The sequence below is a fragment of the Anomalospiza imberbis genome, chromosome 10, assembly GCF_031753505.1.
Source record: "Anomalospiza imberbis isolate Cuckoo-Finch-1a 21T00152 chromosome 10, ASM3175350v1, whole genome shotgun sequence".
Classification (NCBI taxonomy): domain Eukaryota; kingdom Metazoa; phylum Chordata; class Aves; order Passeriformes; family Viduidae; genus Anomalospiza; species Anomalospiza imberbis.
The window spans coordinates 16,663,180-16,686,654 of record NC_089690.1 but is presented as its reverse complement, the minus strand read 5'-3'; the positions used below and the strand labels follow the sequence as shown (position 1 = coordinate 16,686,654).

The 23,475-nt window shown below is 41.0% G+C and overlaps 1 protein-coding gene and 1 long non-coding RNA gene across 6 annotated transcripts in view; one reads left to right on the top strand and one right to left on the bottom strand.

Moving 5' to 3' along the window:
- Positions 1-16,144, top strand: part of NYAP2 (neuronal tyrosine-phosphorylated phosphoinositide-3-kinase adaptor 2) — a 133,208-nt gene extending 117,064 nt beyond the window's left edge. For all 5 annotated transcript variants that reach the window (XM_068200913.1, XM_068200912.1, XM_068200911.1 and 2 more), the window contains one exon: positions 15,871-16,144. In XM_068200913.1, coding sequence (XP_068057014.1) covers positions 15,871-16,098 — 228 coding nt within the window. In that variant the 3' untranslated portion in view covers positions 16,099-16,144. The remainder of the gene's footprint in view (positions 1-15,870) is intronic.
- Positions 16,145-17,053: 909 nt separating this feature from the next.
- LOC137480060 (uncharacterized) lies at positions 17,054-20,579 on the bottom strand. Its single transcript, XR_011002688.1, has 2 exons — positions 18,840-20,579; positions 17,054-17,275 (listed from the first exon to the last, which is right to left on the bottom strand). It is a non-coding gene; the product is annotated as an uncharacterized lncRNA (long non-coding RNA).
- Positions 20,580-23,475: the final 2,896 nt, after the last annotated feature.

Here is a 23,475-nt window from a genome sequence, read left to right as displayed (position 1 = left end):
TTCATCCAAAATATGTGTCCATAGTGTGGGAACAGTCCCCTGCTGGTTGCTCTGTAATCAGAGCCCCATGGGGTTTTGGTCTGGACTTTCTATACACTATTTATTACTTTGGATGATAGCTTCTATTTTTGCCTGAGAAGATATTCACTTAAATGGACTTAATTACTCCTTATGTTTAACCATCACATTTAATAAGTCTTGGGATTGTCCCTGGACACAAAATCTGCTTAATGTTGGCCACTAGGATCTACCACAATATGGGCTGTGGTGGTGTCCAAGAGTCACAGTTATTTGTTGGTAGACAATATGCATGGAACAAAGGCTGTTCCTGCCCCAAGGATTCATAAGCTCAGTGTAATAGATGAGAAAGTAAGAGATTGCAGATGGAAGTATATTGGTAAGGGTATGACTGTCAATTAAGGAATTGCTTAAGGTTTGTCTTTTGTGAAATTAGAAAGTGCAAAAAAAACATTTGGGGTGCAAGCTACTGTACCTGTGACAGTGATTCTACATAGTTTATGTGTCACTGATACAATGGAATGCATTTGCATATCTAAAAGTGGAAAATCAGGTATATTTTACTCAGAACACTTTAAAAATTATGTCTCTCTCTCAAATGGCCCTGTCATGGAGAAATCTTTAGTATCTGGTGTAGGCAAAGAAAAAGGAATGTAGGTGTAGACTGAATCTTGTGGACGCTGGTTTTTGCAAATGGCAGGGAGAAAGGAAATCCTCTGGGTCCTACCTGGGAGGGTGGACAGGCATGGGAGAGCCCACAATGGGGTACAGAGAGAAGCCCGTGGCACAGGCACTTCACTGATGGGACAGGAGCCAATTCTACCTTGAGATGATGTCTAGATTTGACCAGTGTGTGTAGCCGGAGTGTATTTAGAAACCTGAATCCAGAGCCATAGGATATTTCTTTCTTGTTCAGACAGAATGTTCATGATAGTCAGGGATCTGTCACCCTGACTGCTGCCACCTAGAAAGAAGTGCCAGGGCATGAGGCATGAACTATGTCCAGCAGTGTCACACAGCCCTCTGGGGACTTTGCACTGCTAAGAATCTGTCGGATTTTGGATTTATGCGATTTGTGCCTTTATAAAGCGCAGCAGAACCCTGTGCCCACAAGAGGGAGTGGTTGGATTACTTTCCAGAGTTTCGGGCTTTTCTCGCAAAGACAAATCTCTTGCACTCATGAAAGCAAAATTCTGCTATCGACAGTCCAGCCAAATATGCTGTCAACATTTTGGATGAGAGCAACAAGAATGTTAATGCTTTGGGAAAGGCTCCACATTGCATTGTGTTGAGTTTCAGCTTGAATCTGGTCTTACCTAATCAGTGCATGGGTCCAGAGCAGTGCAAATGGTTTCTAAATATGCAAATTGGAAATAGAGAATGCTTGTTAAAAAAGTAAAATTTAAAATAAAAAATGAAAAGCAAATGCAAACCTTGAAGTAGATAGAATTGTCACATCCATTATCCCTCACCTCCAAGGCACACCTGACTGATTGGCATGAGAAGAAAATGCGTCAAATCTGCCTTTTGCCGGCAGATAAGCCTGCTATTGCTGTCCCAACATCTTTTCTTCATCACTCAGTTGAGTTGGTCATGCAGCAGAAGCAGGCCAATGCATTGCTTTGCCAGGACTGGCTTAAGTGTGGTCCCACACTGCTGGAGCAGCCTCTGTCCCACGGCCGAGGGACAGCAGGCACAGGCGGATCTGAGCATGCACTGCTGTCAGGGTAGGTAAAGCACAGCATGGCTTTGGTGACTGTCCCTTTCCATACAGGTCATAGCATGGGGTTTAGGCATAAAGTAAGTGTGTCACAGGGAGGAAGTAATGGGTGAAAGCAGGTCAGCTGTAGAAAAAGTAATCCCACAACAAGAGGGTGTCAGATGTGGGAACAGAGTCACTGGTCTGAGCACCACACCTCGAGTCTGTCATCCTGCCTCACCATCGAGTGCCTGCATGGCTGCCAGTGTTTCAGGTGTGATGGAAGAGAGAAGAAAGTGTATTCCATTCCTTTACCCTGATATCTTACTCTTGCACGAACTTTGTAAGCTTGTCAACTGAAAACAGAAAGAGGTGAGCTCCATGGCAGAAATTCTTGAAACCTTTCAAATGCAATGATATTCTGACAAAGGATGCAATAACATGGCATTTATGAAGATTTCACTTTCATGCTCAACATTTTTTTACTGTCCTTATCTAGTTGTTTCTCAGATTGGGAGTCACAGTTTCTTGAACAGGCACAGGACAGACATGAGAAGACCTCACCTGTGTGGTCAGAGGTTTCAGGGGGTGGCTGTATTGTGCCTGGTTTTGACAGAGTTGAGATGGTGTGTTTCAACGCTTTGAAAAACAGTCAGCTCAACAGAGAGATTTATGGGGACATGTTGCAGCCAAGGCAGCACAATGAAAGTTCCCTGGAATTTGAGGTATCACCCAGAGCCCCTGGAATTTGCAGTACCCTCCAGAACACCTGGAAGTTGACAACTGTGTGTCTCTGAAGGCTGAATGCTTGAATGTGGGGGCAATAGCCAAGCATGGCCTCTGCACCCTTTCTTTTGAGAGTCAGATTTGAGCATGAGTGTACAGGGTGGGATCCGCAGGAACTAGTAACTAATAATTCCAGTAAGACACTTCTGCAGGTCAATGACAGAGAGAGATACAGCCTTGAAGGTCTTATGCCACCACAGATCGGCTGTGCCTGAGCTGTGATTCTTGCAGCTCGCTGAATCAGTGAGACCACTGTGTGTAGTGCCTACTCAAGAGACTGAAAATTAGCTGGAGGTTCTTCATCTCATCTTTAGCTGCTCTTACAGCACTGTACATGGTTCTATTAAAAATAAGTAACAACAAATGCTAAACAAATATATAATGTTGTTTGTGTGAAATAATTCCAGTCCAAACATCAACAAGTTGCCTATGAAATTATTTAATTTGGTAGCATTGGTAGCATTCCTTCCTCTTCAGGGAATCTCTCTTTAAGGCATATGTAATAAATTTACTTGTTCTCTTCTAAAACTTGTAAATTCACTTCAAAACTTGTTCTGAGACTTTTGTATGCAAACAATTAGTTTTGCCACAGTCCCAGAACAATGGCACTTGCTAAGTTTATTTCAGATGGTCTTGCAACCACTCTTGAAGACACTGTGCCTTGGTTAAAAATTTATTTAAAAAAAACCCAGAAGCATGCAATTTCCTTTTTCCCCACCCCCTTTTCTGTGTGTATTTATGTTTAACTCAGGGCAAGAATTTTGTAATATTATTAAAGGAAAAGACAGAAATAAAAAATGGCATGAATTCATGAAAGCATGGGTTTATATATAGGCATTCTCTGTAAATTAACCAAACATTCTGTATCCTAGGTAGAACAACTTTATTTGTCTGCTCATATGCATTTCAGTTTTCTCCACATACTCCCACTTGTCCTCCTTTTTTGAGCTGAGTGTATTGTACCATGTTTCTGTTGGAACTGCGTGTGCCTGATGCATAAAATGCGACACAGCAGCCAGGTTGTCCCCACCGTCTGCCTTGAGTCACAACCATCCAGGCTTTGTTCTCATGGCTGTCACCACCCCACCAGACCCTCTAGGTGTTTGTGTAGCCTTATGCAGTATATTGCACTGACTGTACCTGTATAGTATCTCGTCTGTATACTGTATGCACATAAATATGTATATTCACTCATGTATGTATGTATAGGACGTTTCTCTATCTCTGTATATGTACGTGTGTTTGTTCATAGTCTTTCACTAGAAATGTGTGGCTATTCATATACATTATGTGTATGTCAATTTAAAAAAAAAGTATGAATGCCAGCACCCACTTTTGATAACCTACTTTTATTCTCATTTTGTCTTGTTAAAACAATGAAAATAAAAACACCATGTATTTTAAATGAGAACTTTAAAAGATTATTATTTTTACTAATTGTTAAGGTTTCCAGTTTTTCAGATCCAAAATGGGAAATATATTGGTGTTTCTCCTGACAGTTTTCTGTAGGTGAAAAATATTTGGAAACAGCTCAGTCTGTGTAGTTTTGGCTGTCTGTTTCTCCAGTTCAGGTGAACGTTAGGAATGGATACCAACGTTATCCAAATAACCCAAATATATACCCAAATTTATAAGTGGATTTTACGGGAGCTTTGCAGACTATTTGTCAGACCTCTTACCCTTTGCAGTTCACAGTAACATATAATTGCCAATTGATTAAGCATTTATTAAAACAGTTAACTATAATTTATTAGCCCTTTGTAAAATGAATCACCACACAACTGTATATAGGTTCAGTTATCTCGCTTTGAGGCAGCAAAGCTCTGGCTTATCTTAAATAGCAAAATATTTCTGTTAGTCAGGAGGATGACTGATATATTTTTTCCAGTTGAGCATGTGTTTAGGTTATCCATTGTATTGAAGCTTAAATGATAATCATCTGTTTCTCTATAAGACCTATGAGTGATAAATTTTCTCCCTTTACAGTTAATTTTATCATTGTACTAGCTTGTCCAGCTGGACCAGTCTCAGTGTGCAATAAGCTGCTGCAGCAGCATGGCAGCAGCTACTCAGAACAATCTCAGAAAACAGATCTTTATTCAGGAAATACTGAGAACCTTGTAGGGTGATGGATACACTGTAAGGAAGACCCTTCACCCCAAATAAAATTGCATAATAGGAAATCCTTTTCATTTTTAATTCAAAGTTACAGCATTAAATTCTGACATCACACACATCAACAGCAAATTCCCATTTTACTCCTAAGCTGTAACTAGAATGTCCAAGGAATGCTTTTCCTCAACAAATCATAGGTTGAAGAAAGGACATATTCCACTAATTGAGATAGGAGTTTATGGGCCAGTGGCCTGACCTTAAGGCTTTACAAGTCAGTGGCAGTTAGTGGACTCTTGGATTCGCTTGGCCCTTCTCTTTTTTTACAGTCTGGAAAAGCACATTTGCTATCAGGTGTTTCTGATCAGAGTTGTATAATTCACAATAGGAAAAAATAAAAATGAGAAAAGACAACAGCAATGTTCACTTTTAAAATTAACATTGGTCAGATCATGGTTCTTGGCTCCAAACTAAGACACAATCAGAGAAAACGAGCGCTTTTTTACTGTTTGAGTTTGCTTATGTTACAGGTAATATGTGTCTATAGGTTAACAAGAAGCTCAATGGTTTTTTTGTCCTGCACTGTCATTAGCCATTCCTTTTAAGCTGGATATTTAAATTTCTTTCCTGCTCTAGAGATCTGAATTTGAGCACAGCCATGCTGCTGGCATAGGCTAAGCTGAGTTTGCCAGGTCACTCCATGGTTGAGGAGCTGCTGCTCCTGGTTTATTGTGTTAGTGCTGATTCACACACTCTGTGAATTCACAAACTCTGTCAGCCAGCACCATCCCTTCAGAGATTCCTTTTAAACAGAAAATAGAAGCAAGGTACAGGGAATCTCTGAACCCAATGAATCCCATTTTCTAAAGCACACTGTTACCAGGCTGAGTCTCTAGCGGTATCTCGGCCATTCTGTATGCCAGGAAATCATGTCTATATTAGATTTGGGTACTGTATAGTTTAGCCATTCCTGATTTAAATCAAACTGCATTATGTTGCTATGAGGTAACATCAGATGTGGTATCTCGTACTGAGGCAAGCTCTTACATCTTTGTGTTCTTCAGAAAACTCTTAGTATGGTTTATAACTTTAGCAACTGTTGTTTAACTTCAAATTGGAGTTAGAAATAAATTATTAATGAAGATATCTGTCTTTTAATAATGTTTTTACACATTTTTAAAAGGAAGTTTTGACCACCTGCAAGAGTATGATCATCTCTGAACATTTGGTGTTGGTTTTTAGTCATGTTTTCCTGAACATTTTTCCCTCCATACAATCAGTATAACATTTGAGAAATGGCATTTACTCTAAGAAAATGATCCTTGACTCAGTTTCACTATCAAAAATGGAGAAATGTAAGAGCATATTTCAAAATTTCTTGTAAGTAAAGCAACTTTAAAGAAAAGCAGCTTTCAGTTCTGAGGCATTTTCCCTCCATACATTATTTTGCTAATTTTATATTTCTTTAATTTTAAAATTCTTTTTTGGCCATTTTCTTGAAAGTGCTAGAGAAATATAAGGACTTAGGAGCTTTGCTGGTAAACTGGTGTGGTGAAGTTCTTCATCTGTTGCAGCAATAAAAGTTACTTAAATCTTGGGTTCAAGTACTGACTTCAGTATAAATAGTGCTGAAGGTCATGTGCTTTTTTATAGTTTGGAAACAACGAGGTCCAATAAAATGGGGAAAGAAGTGGAATTTTTGATGTTCCCACATGTCACATTTTTGTAACTTTAGGACAGGTTTCAGTGTCCTCTCTCTTGCAGTTCTTGATGTTCCAAAATTATGGTCTTGTTTCCACTCACTTTCATTCTTCCAGTCTCAATTTTTGGGCCCTTCTTGGTCCAAGTAATATCCAGAGCATGCACGCTGCTGCCTTCAGCTCCCTTGTACATGAGAGCTTTGGCAGTCCACAGGTACTCTGTGGGTGCAGAGGAGGAAAGGACCTTGCCTGCAGCAGCTCTCACTGCTCCACCCCACCTCTCAGTGCAGTGGGGGGGCTGTTCATCTCTGCATGAGATTTAGAATCTGGCTGCTTTTCAAAGCTGCCGTGACTGAGAGTAAGAAGCACTAACTGCAGCTGGGTTGTGCTGTGGGCATGGCTACCCAGCCATGGGCAGGGCCAGCTGCAGTGGCCATTGGGGTCACAGCTCACACCACCCTGCTGTGTGAAGTCTGGCTCATGAGCAGTTGTGGCACACATGCCCCACAGCAGCACCTTCCAGCAAGGGGAAATGCTGGAGAGAATGGGTTAGTAACCCCCAAAGAAATCTGGGACACGAGAGTGTTACCCTGCAGCTGCTGCACTGCAAAATGCAGTACACGGGAGATCTCTGTACCACTGAACTCTAGCAAAGTGTCTGTCCTTTGTCCCTCCTGTGACTGACCTAATACAATATTGTATTTTCCTTTCTGTTTTACAGTGCATGACAGGAAGTATAATGGTGGGTTGCTTAAGTTCTGCATTTATTCCTTAGCAAAGGCATAGATGAAGTTTTGATTTTTAATGACTGATCTCAATAGGAATGCACTTCGTGATGATCCACTGAGATGCATGAAATTACTTTCCACAGTATCCCCAACATCAGTTAATTTACAGGCTCTTCTTTTGAAAGCGTTTACAGAGTGTGATCAAGCAGTACATTTTGGGCAGTTGTTTGGTGTTGAAAAAAAAACTTTGATGAAAAGAATATGCTTCCAAATGAGTTAATAATGCAGAGTCAGAAAGATCTGTAGCTAGACTGACTGCCAGTATGAAAATGGAAAGCAGAACAGTGAATTTGCTAAAATTTGCTTTATTAGTAGCCTCAGCAGTAATCTAAGGGCTACTGGAAAACTTGAGGGATAGGAGTATGTGCAGGGCTGGTTCTGAGTAAAGTAACTGTGACATTTAGTAATTGAAAGCGATGAATCATGAAACTGGAGGTCTGGAACCAGAGGTGCTAAAGGTTTACTAATCATTTGTTAATTTAATTTTTGGATCAGTATTAATTGCTCATAATCTTTGGGAGTTCCTGGAGTCCCAAATAGTCTTGTCAGTCATTTTGAAGTGGTGGATTAGTCAGGCCATAGAGTGAAACACAGTGTAGTCAAGTCTTTAAGTGACTTGTAAGTTTGAAAAAAGATATCCAAAGTTTTTTTACAGTACTGCATCATTTTATTACATTGAGTGATAGTGCAGTTTTTCCAGGGACTCTTAGTTTTACAGTTTTCGCAGAGACTTGTTTTCTTTTTTTTTTTTTTCTGTAGCAGTATCATTTGAAATAAATCATATTTCCAGGAGTTTAGAAATTTGGAATAATGTAAATCAAAACCTTAAACACAGCAATAGAAATGCTATAAGAGCCCTAAAATGTGTTGCATATGCTGTTTCATAGGTTAAAATAGCAGGTGCCAGTGAATGCTTTTAATGTTAAATATATACAGGGTAAGATTACAAAGTGTTCACTCCTACACATTTTGTTGAAATAAAAAGTAGTGTGATGGGGAAATTCTTTCCCATGTTTTTAGAGGGAAAATAGGGATTGGTCCCTTGAAAAGAAGAATTTGTAAAAGGTCAGAAAGGGCAGATTGCGTAGTGCTTAACACCTTGTGTGCGCACTTGTGCTTGTGATGTCACTACGTAAATGCACAGGATCCTTCTAATGTGGCTGCTGGCGTCAGAGGAAAGCTTCTAGAAAACACTTGAGGCACTCCTAGGGAGGAGTTTGCAGTTCTGCTGTCCACTGTCCCCAGGCAGCCTTCCCAGGCACTCCAAACTGCATGGAGAGTGTCTGCTTTCACAGCTCACCTCGCACATCCTGCGTGTTCCTGAACAGACCGTTACTTGTAATCACCACTGTAATAATAATCAACTGTTGTTTTGAATTTGACACTAACAGGAGAATGAGTTAGCAGTACCAAGCTGTATGAGCAAGTGACTATCCTGGGCCAAATTATGCTGTCTTTCATGGCAATAATCCTCCAGAATGCCTCTGTCAGAGAGAGGGGAATGAATGCAAATTTAGCCTGTAGTTCCATCTGGACTTTTGCAGCCACTGGAAGTAACATTCAACAGCAGTGCAATGGTTATAGCTCATGGTTAGCAAAGGAAATCTTGTCCAACATAATTTTCCAAGTGCTCTTCTGAAGTCTTTAAAAATCGTTTTTATTGAGGTTATTTTTACTGTTTGTTTAAGCAAACTATAGTCAAATTCTTGGACCCATGAGGTCAGACAGTAAATTCTTGTTGGCTTCAAATGGGTGAGGATCTCTCTGCTCAGATTTTCTGAAACCTGATTCTGGATGAACTCCTTCCTGCCTTGGACAACTCCCCTTTTGTGAACATGTGCTAAGAGGACCCGCGTCAAGCCCAGTATCAGATAGCGAAGTCACTGTTGCTGCTTAACTTAGCCCTCCAGAGCTTGCCCCGGGGCACAGGACTGCCTTCTAGGAGTGGGATTTCACACCCTGCCAGTGGAATTACCTTAACCGGCCAGAGGGCTGGGAGCCATCTGCACCAGAGAAAGTGCCGTCAAGAGTTTCAGTGGGAAGCAGAGTTTGGAAACTCCTGTCTGAGAACAGGCATGAGGGAGGGAGTACCTTTTCCTCCCAGAGGATGGTAAGTGGCTTTCAGAAAGCCTTTCTTCTTCACTTACTGCAGCCTGCCAAAACAAACCAGCATGCTTGGCTCTGCTGAATGATGTGTAGCACTGCACACAGATTGCATGGCTAGAGACCACTTGCTTACGGATCCAGGAGACTCCTCCTGCTGCCTTTTTTTATTTAATTGTATTTTGTGTTAGCTTAAGATCACTTTGCTATAGCCTCACTTCAGCTGTTGGGCTTTAATTTTATCTATGTTATGCAGTTCTGACAAAGAAAAGGATATTTTTATACAACAGCCATGATGTGTAGTTCCCTATTCTTCAAGAGTCAGCCCTTCTTCTCATCAAGCAGGAAAGGGAGATGCTCATGAGGGCCAGAAGCAAACAGCATCTTCCTGAGTCCCATAACCTATGGAATTTCAGCACAAGAATTGGGAACTTACACTACTAGGAAAAAATTACAAAAACACAACAGAATCATGGGGCTTCCTTATTGCCCAGAGCTTCCGATTTCACATCAAATAAACCAACAGCATTAAAACAAGGCAAGCAAAGAATTTAACAGCCAAGATGTCATGAGGAGAAACAGCTGAAGGATATATGCTGTTGTCTAAAGCCCTCATGTAAACTATAGTGAAATATATTTTTTAGGTCATTAAAAGTTCCTACACCATAAAAGAACACCCTGCTCACAGACATGTTCAGAGCATGAAATATCGTGTGGTCACGTCAAATATTAGAAAGGGTTCCTCAAAAATGAATGAAAATTGTCAACATTTTCAAACCTAGTGACTATTAATAGACCTGTGTACAATATTTCAGGTATTTCTTCTCCCACGTGGCATTTTTAGCAGCACATATTTTCACAGGCACTCGTGAAAAATTATAATCACCTTCAATGATAGGATTCCTGAGGCACCTCTTAGCTCTGGGAATTAGCATGGCTTTATCCTTCTACCACACTTCACCCCAGTGGCCTGACTTTGGAGGAGCAGAGTTGCTCCTGGCACTTGCTCTCCTCTTGTCTCCTGCCTGCCCAGTGTTCAGGGCTAAGGTTACCTAGGGCATGGCTCGAGACAAGGGGATATTTGTGGGACTTATGTAGCACAAAATGTCTTTTTACTAAGAGAGAGCATTATCCATCCATGTATTTATGTAGCTATTTATGTAGCATATGAATAAGTAAAAGTTTTCACAGCTAACAAAGAGAGTCCCAGGCCTGGTGCTAAGGATGTTTCACTCTATATTTTTAGTTCTGCTCATGCATTTTTCTTTTCACAGCCATCATGTTTTTCATTTGGAAAGGCTGTGCTACATGGGATCATTTGGTTTGTATGTAACTTACAGGTGTCACAGTGTCTTTTTTCAGTGTCATTCATGTGTTCAGGAATTTGCACAGCCCTACTTGGGACCTGTCCTGATGCACTTTGCCTGGTGCTCCTTATAGCAATAGTCCAGTTCCTGAAGGGCCCGAGAGTCTGACCTCATGGTGTGGATATTCATCCAAGAAAAGACACAAGATGTTTTCTACACCTGCTGAGCACAGCTAACCTGTGTGTAAAGTTGTGTCCACCAGCAGCTGCTTAATTGTATCATTGGATAAGAATTTATACTTTTTCTATCTGAAACTGTGACTCTCTCTGCAAGTTAAGGACAAGGAAAGAACCATGTTCATTTACATTTCTCTTTCTTGCTTCAAACACCTATGTTTTGAGCACTTTAGTGGAAGTGCTGATGCAGTGTGTCACGACACAGCAAGGGCCAGCAGCATCCAGCAGGCAGGGGTGGGGGTGCCCAGGGCTGGGGCAATAGAAAACAGAAAGAGTCCTCTGTGACACCAGGGGCTTCCTGGCAGTGTGGGTCACTGTCTGTTCCCCAAAGCCGGTTCTGAGTTTTCCCTGGGATTATGTGCTTTTCCCAGTAAATTCTGATGTGGCAGAGAGCTATGGCATGTACTGACCTCTGGCTTCTAGTCCTGGCTTCTAAGAGCAATTGAACTGGACATGTTCTGCACATCAAACCTCTGCTCCAAGACATCTCTGTGGTCTAGCTTAGGGAAATCTAATTTAAGCAATACATGTATTTGGAAACCATTGGGATTTCTAATTATCTTTCTGGAATAATATGAAATTTCAAACTGATGAGCTATGAGATCAGGCCCACTGCTAATGTAGGCACACACAAAAATGTACCATTTTCACTTTTCAGAGAAAGTCTAGCTTGTTTCTTTGACCTTCATAAAGCATTAAAACACCCACCAGAAGAGTTTTCTTTTTTTTTTTACTTTGAAATATTTAAATTTTGTATTGTTTTGAGGATATGTGAAGCTGTTTTACCTTAGTTGAAGGTGGGTTTATAACATTACTTCTTGTTCCATGGCACTACCAACACAGAACCCAAGAGTACATAAAATATCTTAATAATATTTACTTCTATTGTTTTAGGAATAAAAAATATCAGAAAACTGAGAGAAAATAGTAAAAGTAAGGTGGCAATATAGACTGGTGTCTTCTAAAGATTGCAAAGTTGGTGATTAAAGCTGTATGGAAAAGCTCAGTTTTGTATAGTAGAAGGAGTTTCTTACTTTTTATTGTTGATGTTCAAGTTTGGTACAAGCATTTGCTTTGGAGAAGATTTTTGAAGGAAAACTAGAGGCTGATGACTAATCAAAGGGTGAGTGTGTTTACCAAGAACTTGTCAGACATCCTGGTTTACTCTTGCCCTCAGTCACATTCAGGTGAGAGGATTTATCCAACCACCCTATATTCCTGAATGTTTCCTACACATCCAGTCATCACACAGCTTTTACTGCCTGCTTAGGAGCAAGGAATTGGGCCTGCCTCCAACACCTTCTTGGTGAATGTCCAAACTTAGGGGCCTTTGCCTGGTGTTTTTCTTCACTCTCTTGCTCTATCTGATTTAAAATAAAAAAAATTATAAAAGGTGTCTTATACCTTGAATAATTTAATGATTAAAAATTCAATCAAAACAAAAATTGATGTGCAATCAGCAAATTTTGTAATCCAAAGAATATTATGGGACATAGTACCTGATACACATCCTGGAGTCTCCAGGAGGTCCCTTCTTCAATCCTAATTTTAGTTTCTGGCTCTTTCTTCCCTCTTCAGTAAGAACAGGCTTTGGGCCAAGATTCTTTGGTCAGAACCAAGTTTTCCTCTCCTGTGCTCTGTCTTGCTGGCTGCTACCTCCAGTGCTGATGCATTTTTTGCCTGTCTGTGTACATCCACATGTGCAGCCAAGCTCTGACATGCTGCAGTATGTGCACCATTCCTCAAGCACATTGGGATCTTTTCCAGGAGAGCTGTAGAGCTGTAAAATGTTTTGAATGCTCTACATTTTTCCATAAATCAGGTTGTAACATCATTATTTTTTGTGCCTCTCACACTGAGCAAATTCCATGCTATGATGTAGCAGGGACATTAACAGTCTGACGCATGACCAGGAGGAGCAGACTAAAGGCAGAAAGGAGGGAGGATGTGAGAAAAATTGGTGCTAGAACTAAGTGTGAGTGCCATCAGTTCAGTCACTGGGAGGATTAGGCCTAAGACTGCAGTGTTAAACACATTAGCTTTAAGCACCTTAGTAGCCCTACTGAAGTCATCGAGGGTTTTTACTGTGATTAAACAGCTGGGTTGAGTCCTGGCCTGTGAGCCTCAGTGCCTGTTATTTGTCTAGGACTCACTGAAAATTTAGTTAACACTCTGGGACTTCCTATCATCGCCATGGTTATTGTCATTTCTGTAGTTCATTGATCTGCAGGGGGGATTTCCTCTCAGGTCTGTCCTGCAGCCATAAAACTTTGTTCCTAATATTTTTATTTTGTTGCACTTAAAGACTAAACAACTGGGCAAAACAACAACAACAAAAAAAACCCCTTTACTATTTAGACTTATTTTAATATTAAAGCTTTTTTATCCTCCAGGCCTTTCAACATCGTATGTGTTCACTTGATGTATTTTAGCAAATGACTTGGCCCATCCCAGTTCTGCATGTTTCCCTGCACACACCATTACTCAATGCAGTTCTAGGGGAGGATTGTGCCAAGTGGACGGTGCACCTAAGACACTGACAGGAAAGTCTTAGCCATCAAACAAAAATAGCATTAAAGAAATCCCAAGCAGACTTGAAAATCTGTGCCTGGGAAAGCGGGAAAATTCAAATTCTTCACAATAAATGATTCACTAACCGTAACAAAATACGATGGCCAGCATAAAAAAGGGATTTTGGAGCTGCCTGCTCTTGGGTGTATTTTAGGCGCTGTTTTGCAGGGGCTGGCAGAGTGTCTGTGTAACTGATACTTTCTACAACTCCATTTCTATCTTTGGGAAGTTGCAACTGGCGTTTTAGAAACCAGCATGCCAGAATGCTGCTTCTGTCCCTTGAATACCTCCCTGAAGGCAGGAGATCAGTACCTCGAGGCACCGTGCAGGCGCGGCGCTGTGTGTCGCAGCCGCACGGCGGCGAGCGGGGCTGGCGTGGGTGTGACGCTCTCGCTGGGGCTGGCACGGGGCCGCGTGCGGGGCTTGTGACCCTGCGTGGCTGCAGCACACGCGTGCTGGGGGTGGCACCGGCACACGCTCTGCCTGTGACGTGATGGGCTATAAAGGACAAGGTATTTCCCGGCGCCTGTCACCGGGAGAGGAAATCCTCAACATGCCCAAGCGCTGTTGTCGTCAAGCCTGGCGCAGAAGCCGCTGTGCTGGTGAATATTTGTGTAATGAATTGTGTGCAGACTGTGTCCCTGTCCTTCCCCACGGAGGAGGACCCAGCCAGGCTGAAGACACTGCTGTGTAAGTACTGACCCACCCCTGGTGAGCAGAGGAAACCTGGGTCAGGCGGAGCCTCTCCAAAGATCTGTGGAGTGGAGCCGAGGGGCGGGAGGGGAGCACCTCTCTGTCAAACAGGGAGTTCTGGACCAAGCCTGGGCACACAAAGAAAGAAAGTTTCATGGCCATAGCAGATGCTGTGCCTCATGCCCACCTGCACCACAGTCAACATTAGATCATGCCTGAAATGAAAGATTAAGTATTCAATTAAAACAGCAGGCACGGAAGAATTCCTGAAAAAATGGCTCAGCCATTCAGGACACATTGCAAATAAGTTACCTGTGTAATTCAAAATTCATACGAACATTCAAGGACAAAATCCATATATGGTTTAAACTTGCTCACAGTACTATCTAGTGTATAAGGTAAGCATGGTTTTGTGATAAAAGTATTTTATCCTGTTTTGCTCCCCCCTTTTATTTTTTTTTTTTTTTTACAAAATATATCAATATTTCTGTATTCTAATAATTTTTCTGTTTGAATACATAATTTTTTATTACTTTTTCTGGTAGGCTTTCTTAAATTTATTCCTTTTGCTTTGTTTTCTGCTATGAATCTGAACATTCACTTAATCTATTATCAATTAATGCTAAATATGCTTCAAGCTGAACACAAAAACTACTGAGATCCAAAGAGGTTGGATCTATAAAGGATTCTGTAGGGGCTTCTAGGCAAACCAGGCTCCAGTTCCAGGGACTTGATGTATGCCCATGCTTGCCATTCTAAGACTTGTGAATGAAAGGCATATGCATTATTAAATGCATTCAAATACTCTTAATAATAAAGATACATTTCGTTCATGAACCACAAATTCTGCCAAAGTATTGCTGTACATGTTTATTTTCATGACAAGAGCAGAGATGTACCTGGAAAGGCCTTGTGAATGTAGTGTGTGCATTTACTTACATACAAATCCTTAACTCTTGAGAAAAAAATGTGGAGACATTCAAGACATCACTTCAAATTTATAAAGGAAGTGTTGAGAGGAAGTTTTCTGAGCTGCAGGTATAGAGTGATGTCCAAAACCAACGAGCCCTTTCAGAAGAGTTCACTATTAGTGATTGCTGTTCCAGTCTAAAGCCTCTGAAGACACATTTTTAATTGTGAGCTCCTCACTGAACTCAAATGAAGTCACATTCTCAGCTTCAGAGGGGCTGTGACATGTACTTACAGCTAAACATATGCTAACCTCCCCTTTTGGATCAGGATCACGTTCTCCAGTATTCCACATGCATGAAAACATGGAGTTTCTTAGCTCTTGTGCCTTCCAGTTAATGAAATATCACAGAGTAGGATAGGTTAATCCATATAATTTGCATGGAGTTCATTAAATCATTGTAACAAAATTTAACAGTTATATTTAGCTTGATACTCAGAAATGTTAACACCCTGCTTTTAATGTGACAGATTGGATTTGGAAAGCAATATAAAACGTGGGTTTCAGCATGTAGAATTTTTTATTTCCACAACTTAAGGATGTTGTTAAGATCCATGTGCCTTTTTAAGATCTATTCTACCATTTAAAATCCAACCAGTGCTAGAGAGCCAAAACCATTTATCTTTATTAGATTTTACTGCTCTGGAGAAGGTAAAACTGTGATCTTCTATTACCCTTTTTTTTCTTAAAGAAGTAGTTAGAAGTAAAGACTAACACTGTTTCTGTTGTTGGCATAGAGATTTTTATTCATAAAATTAGAGTGTTTTAAATAGGAGTAGCTAACTTTGCAAAAAAAATGCATATTTAATCTATGACCAAGACAGTTATTTGTATGTTTTTTCCCTCTTTTTTTTTTTTTTTCTTCCTCCATCCACCTCCCCCAATAGGTGACGTGCATGCAGTGGTTGCAAGGGGACCATACAATGCTGGACATGATTGAAAAAAAGCGTTGCCTCTGCAAAGAGATCAAAGCTCGACAGAAATCAGAGAAAGGACTCTGCAAACAGGACAGCATGCCTATTTTGCCGAGTTGGAAAAAGAATGCTGGGACCAAGAAATACAGCCCTCCTCCTTATTCCAAACAACAAACTGTTTTCTGGGACACTGCAATTTGACAGGCCTGTGGAGGATGCCCTCTCCACTCTGTGGCACCAAGCACAGGTAGCCTGCTTTCTTTAAAAGGCAAAGGCTCTAACCTAAGACTTACCTGCAGGTGGTGAACTTCCTAGGAAAAAACACACCAGTACAGTACTCACCTGTCAATCAAGAGAGAGATTTAAGTTTCCGACTGGATTAAGTCATACGTATTTATCCAGGATTTTTTTGAATCCAGAAGATATCAAAATGTAAATATTTCACCAATATATTGAAAACACCCAAACTAATACACTGTTTAAATATATATATATATATATAAATTCAAAAATTTATGGAGAATTTTACTATATAATGTTACTGTTATACTGTTTTATTACCTATTTTATATGTTCTATTCTACTTTTCACCCCACCCCCGCCGCCACCATTTTATTTCTCTGACCTGCCTAGATGTGGCCTCTGTACAAAAGCATGTGGTTGTACGTGTTGTTGGAGAGGACAATGTACAAAACAACTCGGTGCTAGGGCTGTAGAAGATAACTAGAGTCGTACTTGTTAGATGTCCTTAGCTTGTGGGGTGGGATGGACAAAGGAGAGAGTTCTGGTGGGAAATAGCAAACCTGCAAGCACTGAAAGTACAAGTGCTCAGTGTGGGTGCCCAAGTTGCATTCAAAATATTAATTGTTCTGCATCTGTTTTCCCATAGTGGTAACCAGATTAATTGTCCTTGGTTTTATATGAACCAGTTACTAAAATTATTTGCCAAGGAACTAAATTTTCTGCAGCACAGCCTGCAACAGAATCTCTTCCTTGATGACGTTCCATCGATTAGCAGAGACCATGGTTCACTGTGACTAAGCATTGTGCAGCCCTTGGCAGAGAGAGCCGGTGGCTCAGCGGGGTGAGGCAGTGCCACTGCAGCCGCCGTCCCTGTCCACATTTACCGATGGTCCAGAAAATAAAGGCGACAAAATATGTTTACATGTTTATTATTTTTAAATCCAGCAGCACATTCTTACTTACGCTGTGTCAGATTTCCTCGTGTTGTTTCTGTGGGCTGGATTTCAGACCCCTTGAAAGGCTGTTGGGAAATCCCTCTTGATTTCATGCCGTTTTGAAGCAGAAGCCCACGCAATGCGTTCTCCCGGCTATGTCGTTTCTTCTTCCTGGCTGCTTCTGGAATTGGCTTGCAATCCTTTATTATATTACACCCATTTTAACGGAATATTATGTCATGACCAAAGAATTATGACCTCCTGGTTTTAACGGGAGAAAGGGATGGCTTATACTGACTATGAGGGTGAAATCTGTGCGGTGAAATATCTTCCAAAAGGATCTGTTGAGGGCGAGGGAAAATTGTACTGCGATGGAGTAGGGTGAAAAAAAAGATCTATGGCATATATTTTGTATATTAAAATTTCTATCTATGTGTCTGAAGTTTGGTAGTACGTAATTCCCTCTTTAAAACAATCATTTTAATGTTATATTCACCAAGAAGAAAAGGTGTGTTGTTTGAAACTTATTGTTATATTGGCTTTTCTTTAAAATTATATTGACAGCATTGCCACAGCTGTAATTGCTGATCAAAAAAGACCAAAAATAACAAATTTTAGAAGGTTTTTGTAATCTATATTGCTAAAGTTTGAGTTTCAGTAATGTTTTATCAGTAGTAGTTTCTTTTCAGCCTCTGAAATAAAGTTTTTAAATATTTTATAACTAATTAACTGATGTATATTTTGATGTCCAAACTGAGATTTCTGTAAGAGATGAAGTGTGTGTTTATATGCGTGTATGTATATTAGCATTACTGTATATGTATATATGCATATGTGTACACACATATACATGTATATATGCATGTATCTATAATATCTACCCATAGATGTGTACATACGTATATCCGCATACGTTAAACATTGGTGTGTTAGGAATATACAAAGGTTGGAATAGGTACAGAGCTGAAATGCAGGTTTGAAGAGCCCCTCACAGCCAAAATGACAGAAGACATGAAAAAAGCCGGAGACTGTGAGGGAATCTTTGAACACATTGCATCCAAAAAACACCAACTGTTTATTCTGCTTATTCTCTCTTTTTAAAGAAAGAAAATTGCAGAAGAAAAACTCCAGAGATCTCGCAGAGTTCCAGAATCTGCTGGAAAGAAGACGACTGATTGGTCATGAGAAATCTGTTGAGATAACAGGTTCATTATTCTGCAAGTTCATGGTTGTCTTCCTTGTAATGTGGCAGAAGAAGAATTTCCCATGTCCATGCTTGAAATACTTAGCTCAGCCCTTTCCCCCAGCTGCACAAAGTCACTGGTGACAAAACGCAAGCAGGTGTTCAGTCAGCTCTGCCAGTCCTTGTCCTCACTGGTTTCCTCCTGGAGCAGCTCCCTTAAAGCCGCGCTGCCAGAGCATCTCTGGCAGCGCAGACCCTGGGCACACCTGCTGGGGGAAGGCAGTGTCAGTGTGAACGGTTCTGTCCTTGCCAGTGTTTGTTCATATCGTGTCCTTTCCATATCGAGGTGTAATAGGAATAATGATCAGGGAATTGAAGCGTTCTTGTCCTAGAGCAGACTTGCTTGTACACTTAGCCCACTGCAAACTCCTTGTTTTGCTTTTCTTGCTCAACACTGTTTATGTTGTCCTTCCTAATAACTGCCCACGTGCTTCCAGATCTCCATTGTATCCCATGGAAACAATGGCTTTTTGTTTTAAAGTGCGACAACATGAAAAAGTAAAATATAACTTAGCACTTACCTTCAAAGCACTTTAGAAATGTGAAGTAAACCTCATGCTTGCGAGAGCCGTTTTACTGAGGAGGGACGTGAGGCTCAGGCAGAGTAGTTTCCAAAGGTCAGGGACAGAGCCAGAGCAGGATACATCCACTGCCCTGTCCCATGACTGCTGGCCCACCCCATGGCTCAAGTAAAAGGCACATCGTCCTGCCGAGAGCTGCCATCACAATGCTGTCAAACATTTCCTACATCACCTCTTGTCTCAGCAGCTTCTGTGTCACAGGGTGAATGACAGTGCTTAGTTACACAGTCATTAAAGCTGTAGTCTGTATAAATATGCAATCTGTATATACATACAGATCACATATATACACACACTTATGGAGACTGTATATATGAAATTGTTTGGTATGCACTTATTTTGCTTTAAACTCCTGAAGTTGAACATTATAGTGTAGCAATTTGTGTAAGGTGCACTGTGATTTCAAGAAAGCACAGTAAAGTCACAGGTCTTGTTATTCTTGCACTAAAAATGTGTTTACGTATATTAGCCAATGTATGTCTACTTTATCGCTCCTTTTGACAAATTAAAGCAAATGGTATAAAATAGTATGGGGTTTTTTGGTTTGGGTTGTTTATTTTTAAGTGGACAATGGCACTATGTTTTTAAATGACAGGGTTTTTAAATAAAATTAAATCATTCTGTGTTCATTCCAATGTAATACATTTACCAATATCTTGAAACTGAATGTCATGTTGCTTTTTTTTATATTTCATTAGAAATTGTCAGGTATGTGCCTGAGATTGTGTAGGACTAAGGAGTAGCTAGAGGCTAACTGTAATCATATATTATTAGCCGTTTCTATATACACAGTATAAATACATATTAATTTTCTTTTCATTTTTGTACTTGATTTTTTTAGGTAAGATGTAATTAAATGTACTTTGATACTTCTGAAGTAATAAGATGTTGTTTGAAGATCAATTCTGCTTTCTTTAGTGCATTGACAATATTTTACAATAATTTAGTGCTTATTTATTTGTGCTCCGGTGTAATTACAATAAAAAGCAATAGTTTAAAATATTTGGCTGTTCATTTTCATTTGATAGTTTAAGTTTAGAGACAGGTTATTCACTAGGGACTAGCCAGAGATTCTTGGGAAGAAAAGTCAAGTCATAGATGTATATTTATAGCATTCCCTAGGCACATTTTTAATCATACCGTTTGTTGAAGGAAATGAATTAATTGCTTTAATAGGTTAGTATTTGCAAGTCATGCCTCATTGCATCTAATGCCATGAGTGCCATCCTCAACTAAATCCTCAGGATAAGATTTCTCTGAAGAGCAGATAAATTTTTGTCTAAGCACCTTTCACAGTTTGGGATGGCAGATGCTCACTTCAAAGACACCCCTTCAAAGATCTCCATTTGCAGAATATCCCCAAATGTGAGAGAGACCTATCACAATCTCCATAAAGCTCTAAAAAATCTGCTCAAAAGTAAGCATAATCTTCCTGTTTCCAGACAAAAGCTTTAGTCCCATTAGGATGCAAAATCCAGATCTTGCAGAGGAATTCCATGCCTTTTTTTTAAGAAGACATCCCCCTTAATATTTTTAAGAAGGCATTTTGTAATTTAAAAAGGTTTCCAAGAACAAGTAAGCAAGTAGTTAATAAAGAAGCCAGTAAGAAGCAGTAATGCTCCTGCTGTGGTACTAAGACCATATTTCTCCCCTTTCATGAAAAAAAGCTGCTTCTAATATGCAAAATATCTTATCCTTGCCTGTACACATCTGCATGCAGAAGTGTGCAGGGTGGGGGGAAGTTTTGGTTGTCTTCAGCAGGAGCTGCTTCTGGGAGAGGTTGCAAATGATCCACAAGGTGCTTTCCAAGTGCTTCCCTGCCCTAGGAGTCACCTGCTTTCCCCAAGACACAGCCTCTCTCCTCAGCAGCAATCCCATTGACAAGGCCCATATATAGGACAAAAAGCTTTGCTACCCCTTCATGCTCCTCTTCCTCTCCCCAGCCCCTGACACGGATGTTCAGAGTGACTCATCCTCTGAAGCAAAGTCCAGCCTTTTTCTCACTGGCTCTATGTTTTGTATGAAGACCCCATACGGATGACTAGAAATTAACACTGTTTTACAGGGATTTCTCCAGCCCTAAAAGAGGAAAAAAAAAATTTGTCCATTTGTCAGATTCACGTCTGTGCTCTTCAGTGGTACGGTTCACAAAGTCCTGTGTCCTAGCTCATTTCTAAAGGCTTGCCATGGTGACTTCCAACATTCACCTTACCACACATGACATGCCTGACCACTTCTGGACATAGCAGCACCTGAACAGAGAAGGAATGAGATGAAAGCATTGCCAAATGCATCAGGGAGCATAAATATGGGGTAAAATCAGACATTTTCCTATTTGAAATATGTGCATTCTCTTTCTTTGCCACTGCAGAAACACTTTTTATATACTATTGTTTTTTAAACAGAAGAAGTTTAAATTAAAAGGAGACAAGACCATAAAAAGCAACAGTTGAATTTTACGCTTGTATTTCCTCTAAGTTTATTTAGAAGTGGAAAGGTGCCTGCGGTGCTCTATCTTGGGTCTCTGCTCCTTTTGCATTTTGAAAGCCATCACAATACCACTGGCTGGAGTTGCTGCTGTTTCTCCCCTGCAGTCACTCGGAGTGACCTCAGCTGGTGCCAGAGTGGCTGAGAAGCAATTAAAGCACAGAGGGGCTTGTCTTGCTTGGGAACAAGTAACCTGCCCTGAGCACAGCAGGGAAGTCAAGCAGCCCTTAGAGGGAAGATGGGCCAACATCTCTCAGATCTATGGCCAGCAGTCACAGAGCTGGCAAGGGAACTGCAGGAAACCAAATAAAATTTACAAAAGCAGAAAAGAAGTGAAAAGAAACACTGCTCAAAGGCAAGACTGAACACATTTGATATTTATTTTCTAAACCTGCCAGCATCTCTTTCATGGTGCTTTTTCTTTTCCTTTAAAACAAGGTTACGCCTCTGTCACCTTTTAGTTGAGATTTTTGGCACCTGGGTGTTTGGTAGTTTCAGTGTTTTCCCCACCTGTGATATATTTTCATCTCCTTTTGTCTCCTTCTCTCTTTCTGTCTCAATCCTTTTATTCATGATGTGCTTTGGGAAATAGATTTGTAGTACAAGAGTTTCTGTCATTTTTTTTTCCCATTAATGTTCTCTACCTCCCTTATTCTCAGCTGGTTCTATACTCTCTTAATGCTCATGAAAACATATGAGGAGAGCAGGAGGATGAACCACCATTGATTTTATTTTAGAAGGTAGGATTTATCAATGCTGTTCTTGGTTTATACACAGCAAGTTTCACAGAGGGCTGGGGAAAGAGGAACGGCTGGGAACCGCTGAGCTTCAGCCTCGGGCACAAGGGTGTCCGTGAGGCAGTAGGGCCAGTCACAGTGACCCTGCGGGGAGCCAGGCAGCGTCCCTTTCCGTGGCACAAGTGCCAGCCACCAGGAGGAGCCTCCTTTGGCAGGTTCTTGGAGAGCATCGCCGCGTTGGGGAAGCAGGGAAAGCAGCCCGACTGCCAGCCCCGGGGGACAGAGCAGCCTGCGCCTCCTGAGCAGCGCTCCTGATGGAACCCCTCGGTCCTGCTCTCCACGACCTTATACTTTCTTTGGACGTTAACACCTCTGCAAAGTGGGTGTTAAATGGTGTCTTTAGTGTCTGTGGCGTGGTTTTATATCCACTTGAGAAGTGTAAATGATTCTACAAGGTGCAGGGCGCTGGAAAATCAGCTTTCCCCAGGCTCCGGCTGGCTGGGGAAATTCAAATTAACTCCTGTGGAATCCAGCTCCTACCAAAGAGCTCTATTCTTTCCCAAGTTCTTCAGGGTATTTTTACTGTTCTTGTAAACACAACAACTGAATGGCTGGTGTGTTTATTTATTAAGTTTAAAGAGGCTAAGATGTCCTTGGCCAAGCAGGAAAAGACATTCAATTTCTGCCTGTCTTTTATGCTCATTTGAGAATTTTGTCTCAGTTTCTGCTGACCTATGTGGCCCATCCAAGAAGCCCACTCCTTCTTTGCCTGGCTCTTACTCAGTGTGTGGGATGTGGTGGCACAGGTTGTAGATGGAATCAGCTGACAGGATGAGTTATTCCCTGGGGTACATGTTTCACTGACTAGGCACTACCTGAGAGTGTTTCTTCATCCTCTGAACTGTGTCGCTTACAACACACACACCATGGGTAAGACTTCTCCCCCAGGCTTTGGCCATCCCTGTTCCTGGCCATGGTGACAGAGCATCTGGCCTATCTTCCTAAAAGCCATCTAATTTGGTGGTACTTCCAAATAAGAGGACAAATTTTGAAACTAACTAGGATCCAACCTATTCAGGGTACTCAAGGCTGCAAACAATGCCATCACCCTCAATAAAAACCAGACTTCTACTCCTTGTGCAGCAGGGGAACACCTACAGTACAGCACACAGGGTCAAAGGGTTAAAAATCAGCATGTGAAAGGGTCACTTAAGCTCACCTGAGGCACTCAATACCCCTTGCAGTGCACCTGGCAGCACTCCCTTGGGTTTGCAGCCCTACAGAAAGGTGGTGACCTTTGAGGAAAAGCCCAGCCAGGCTTCTCCTGGGAGCAGCAGCTCTGCCCACCCCTG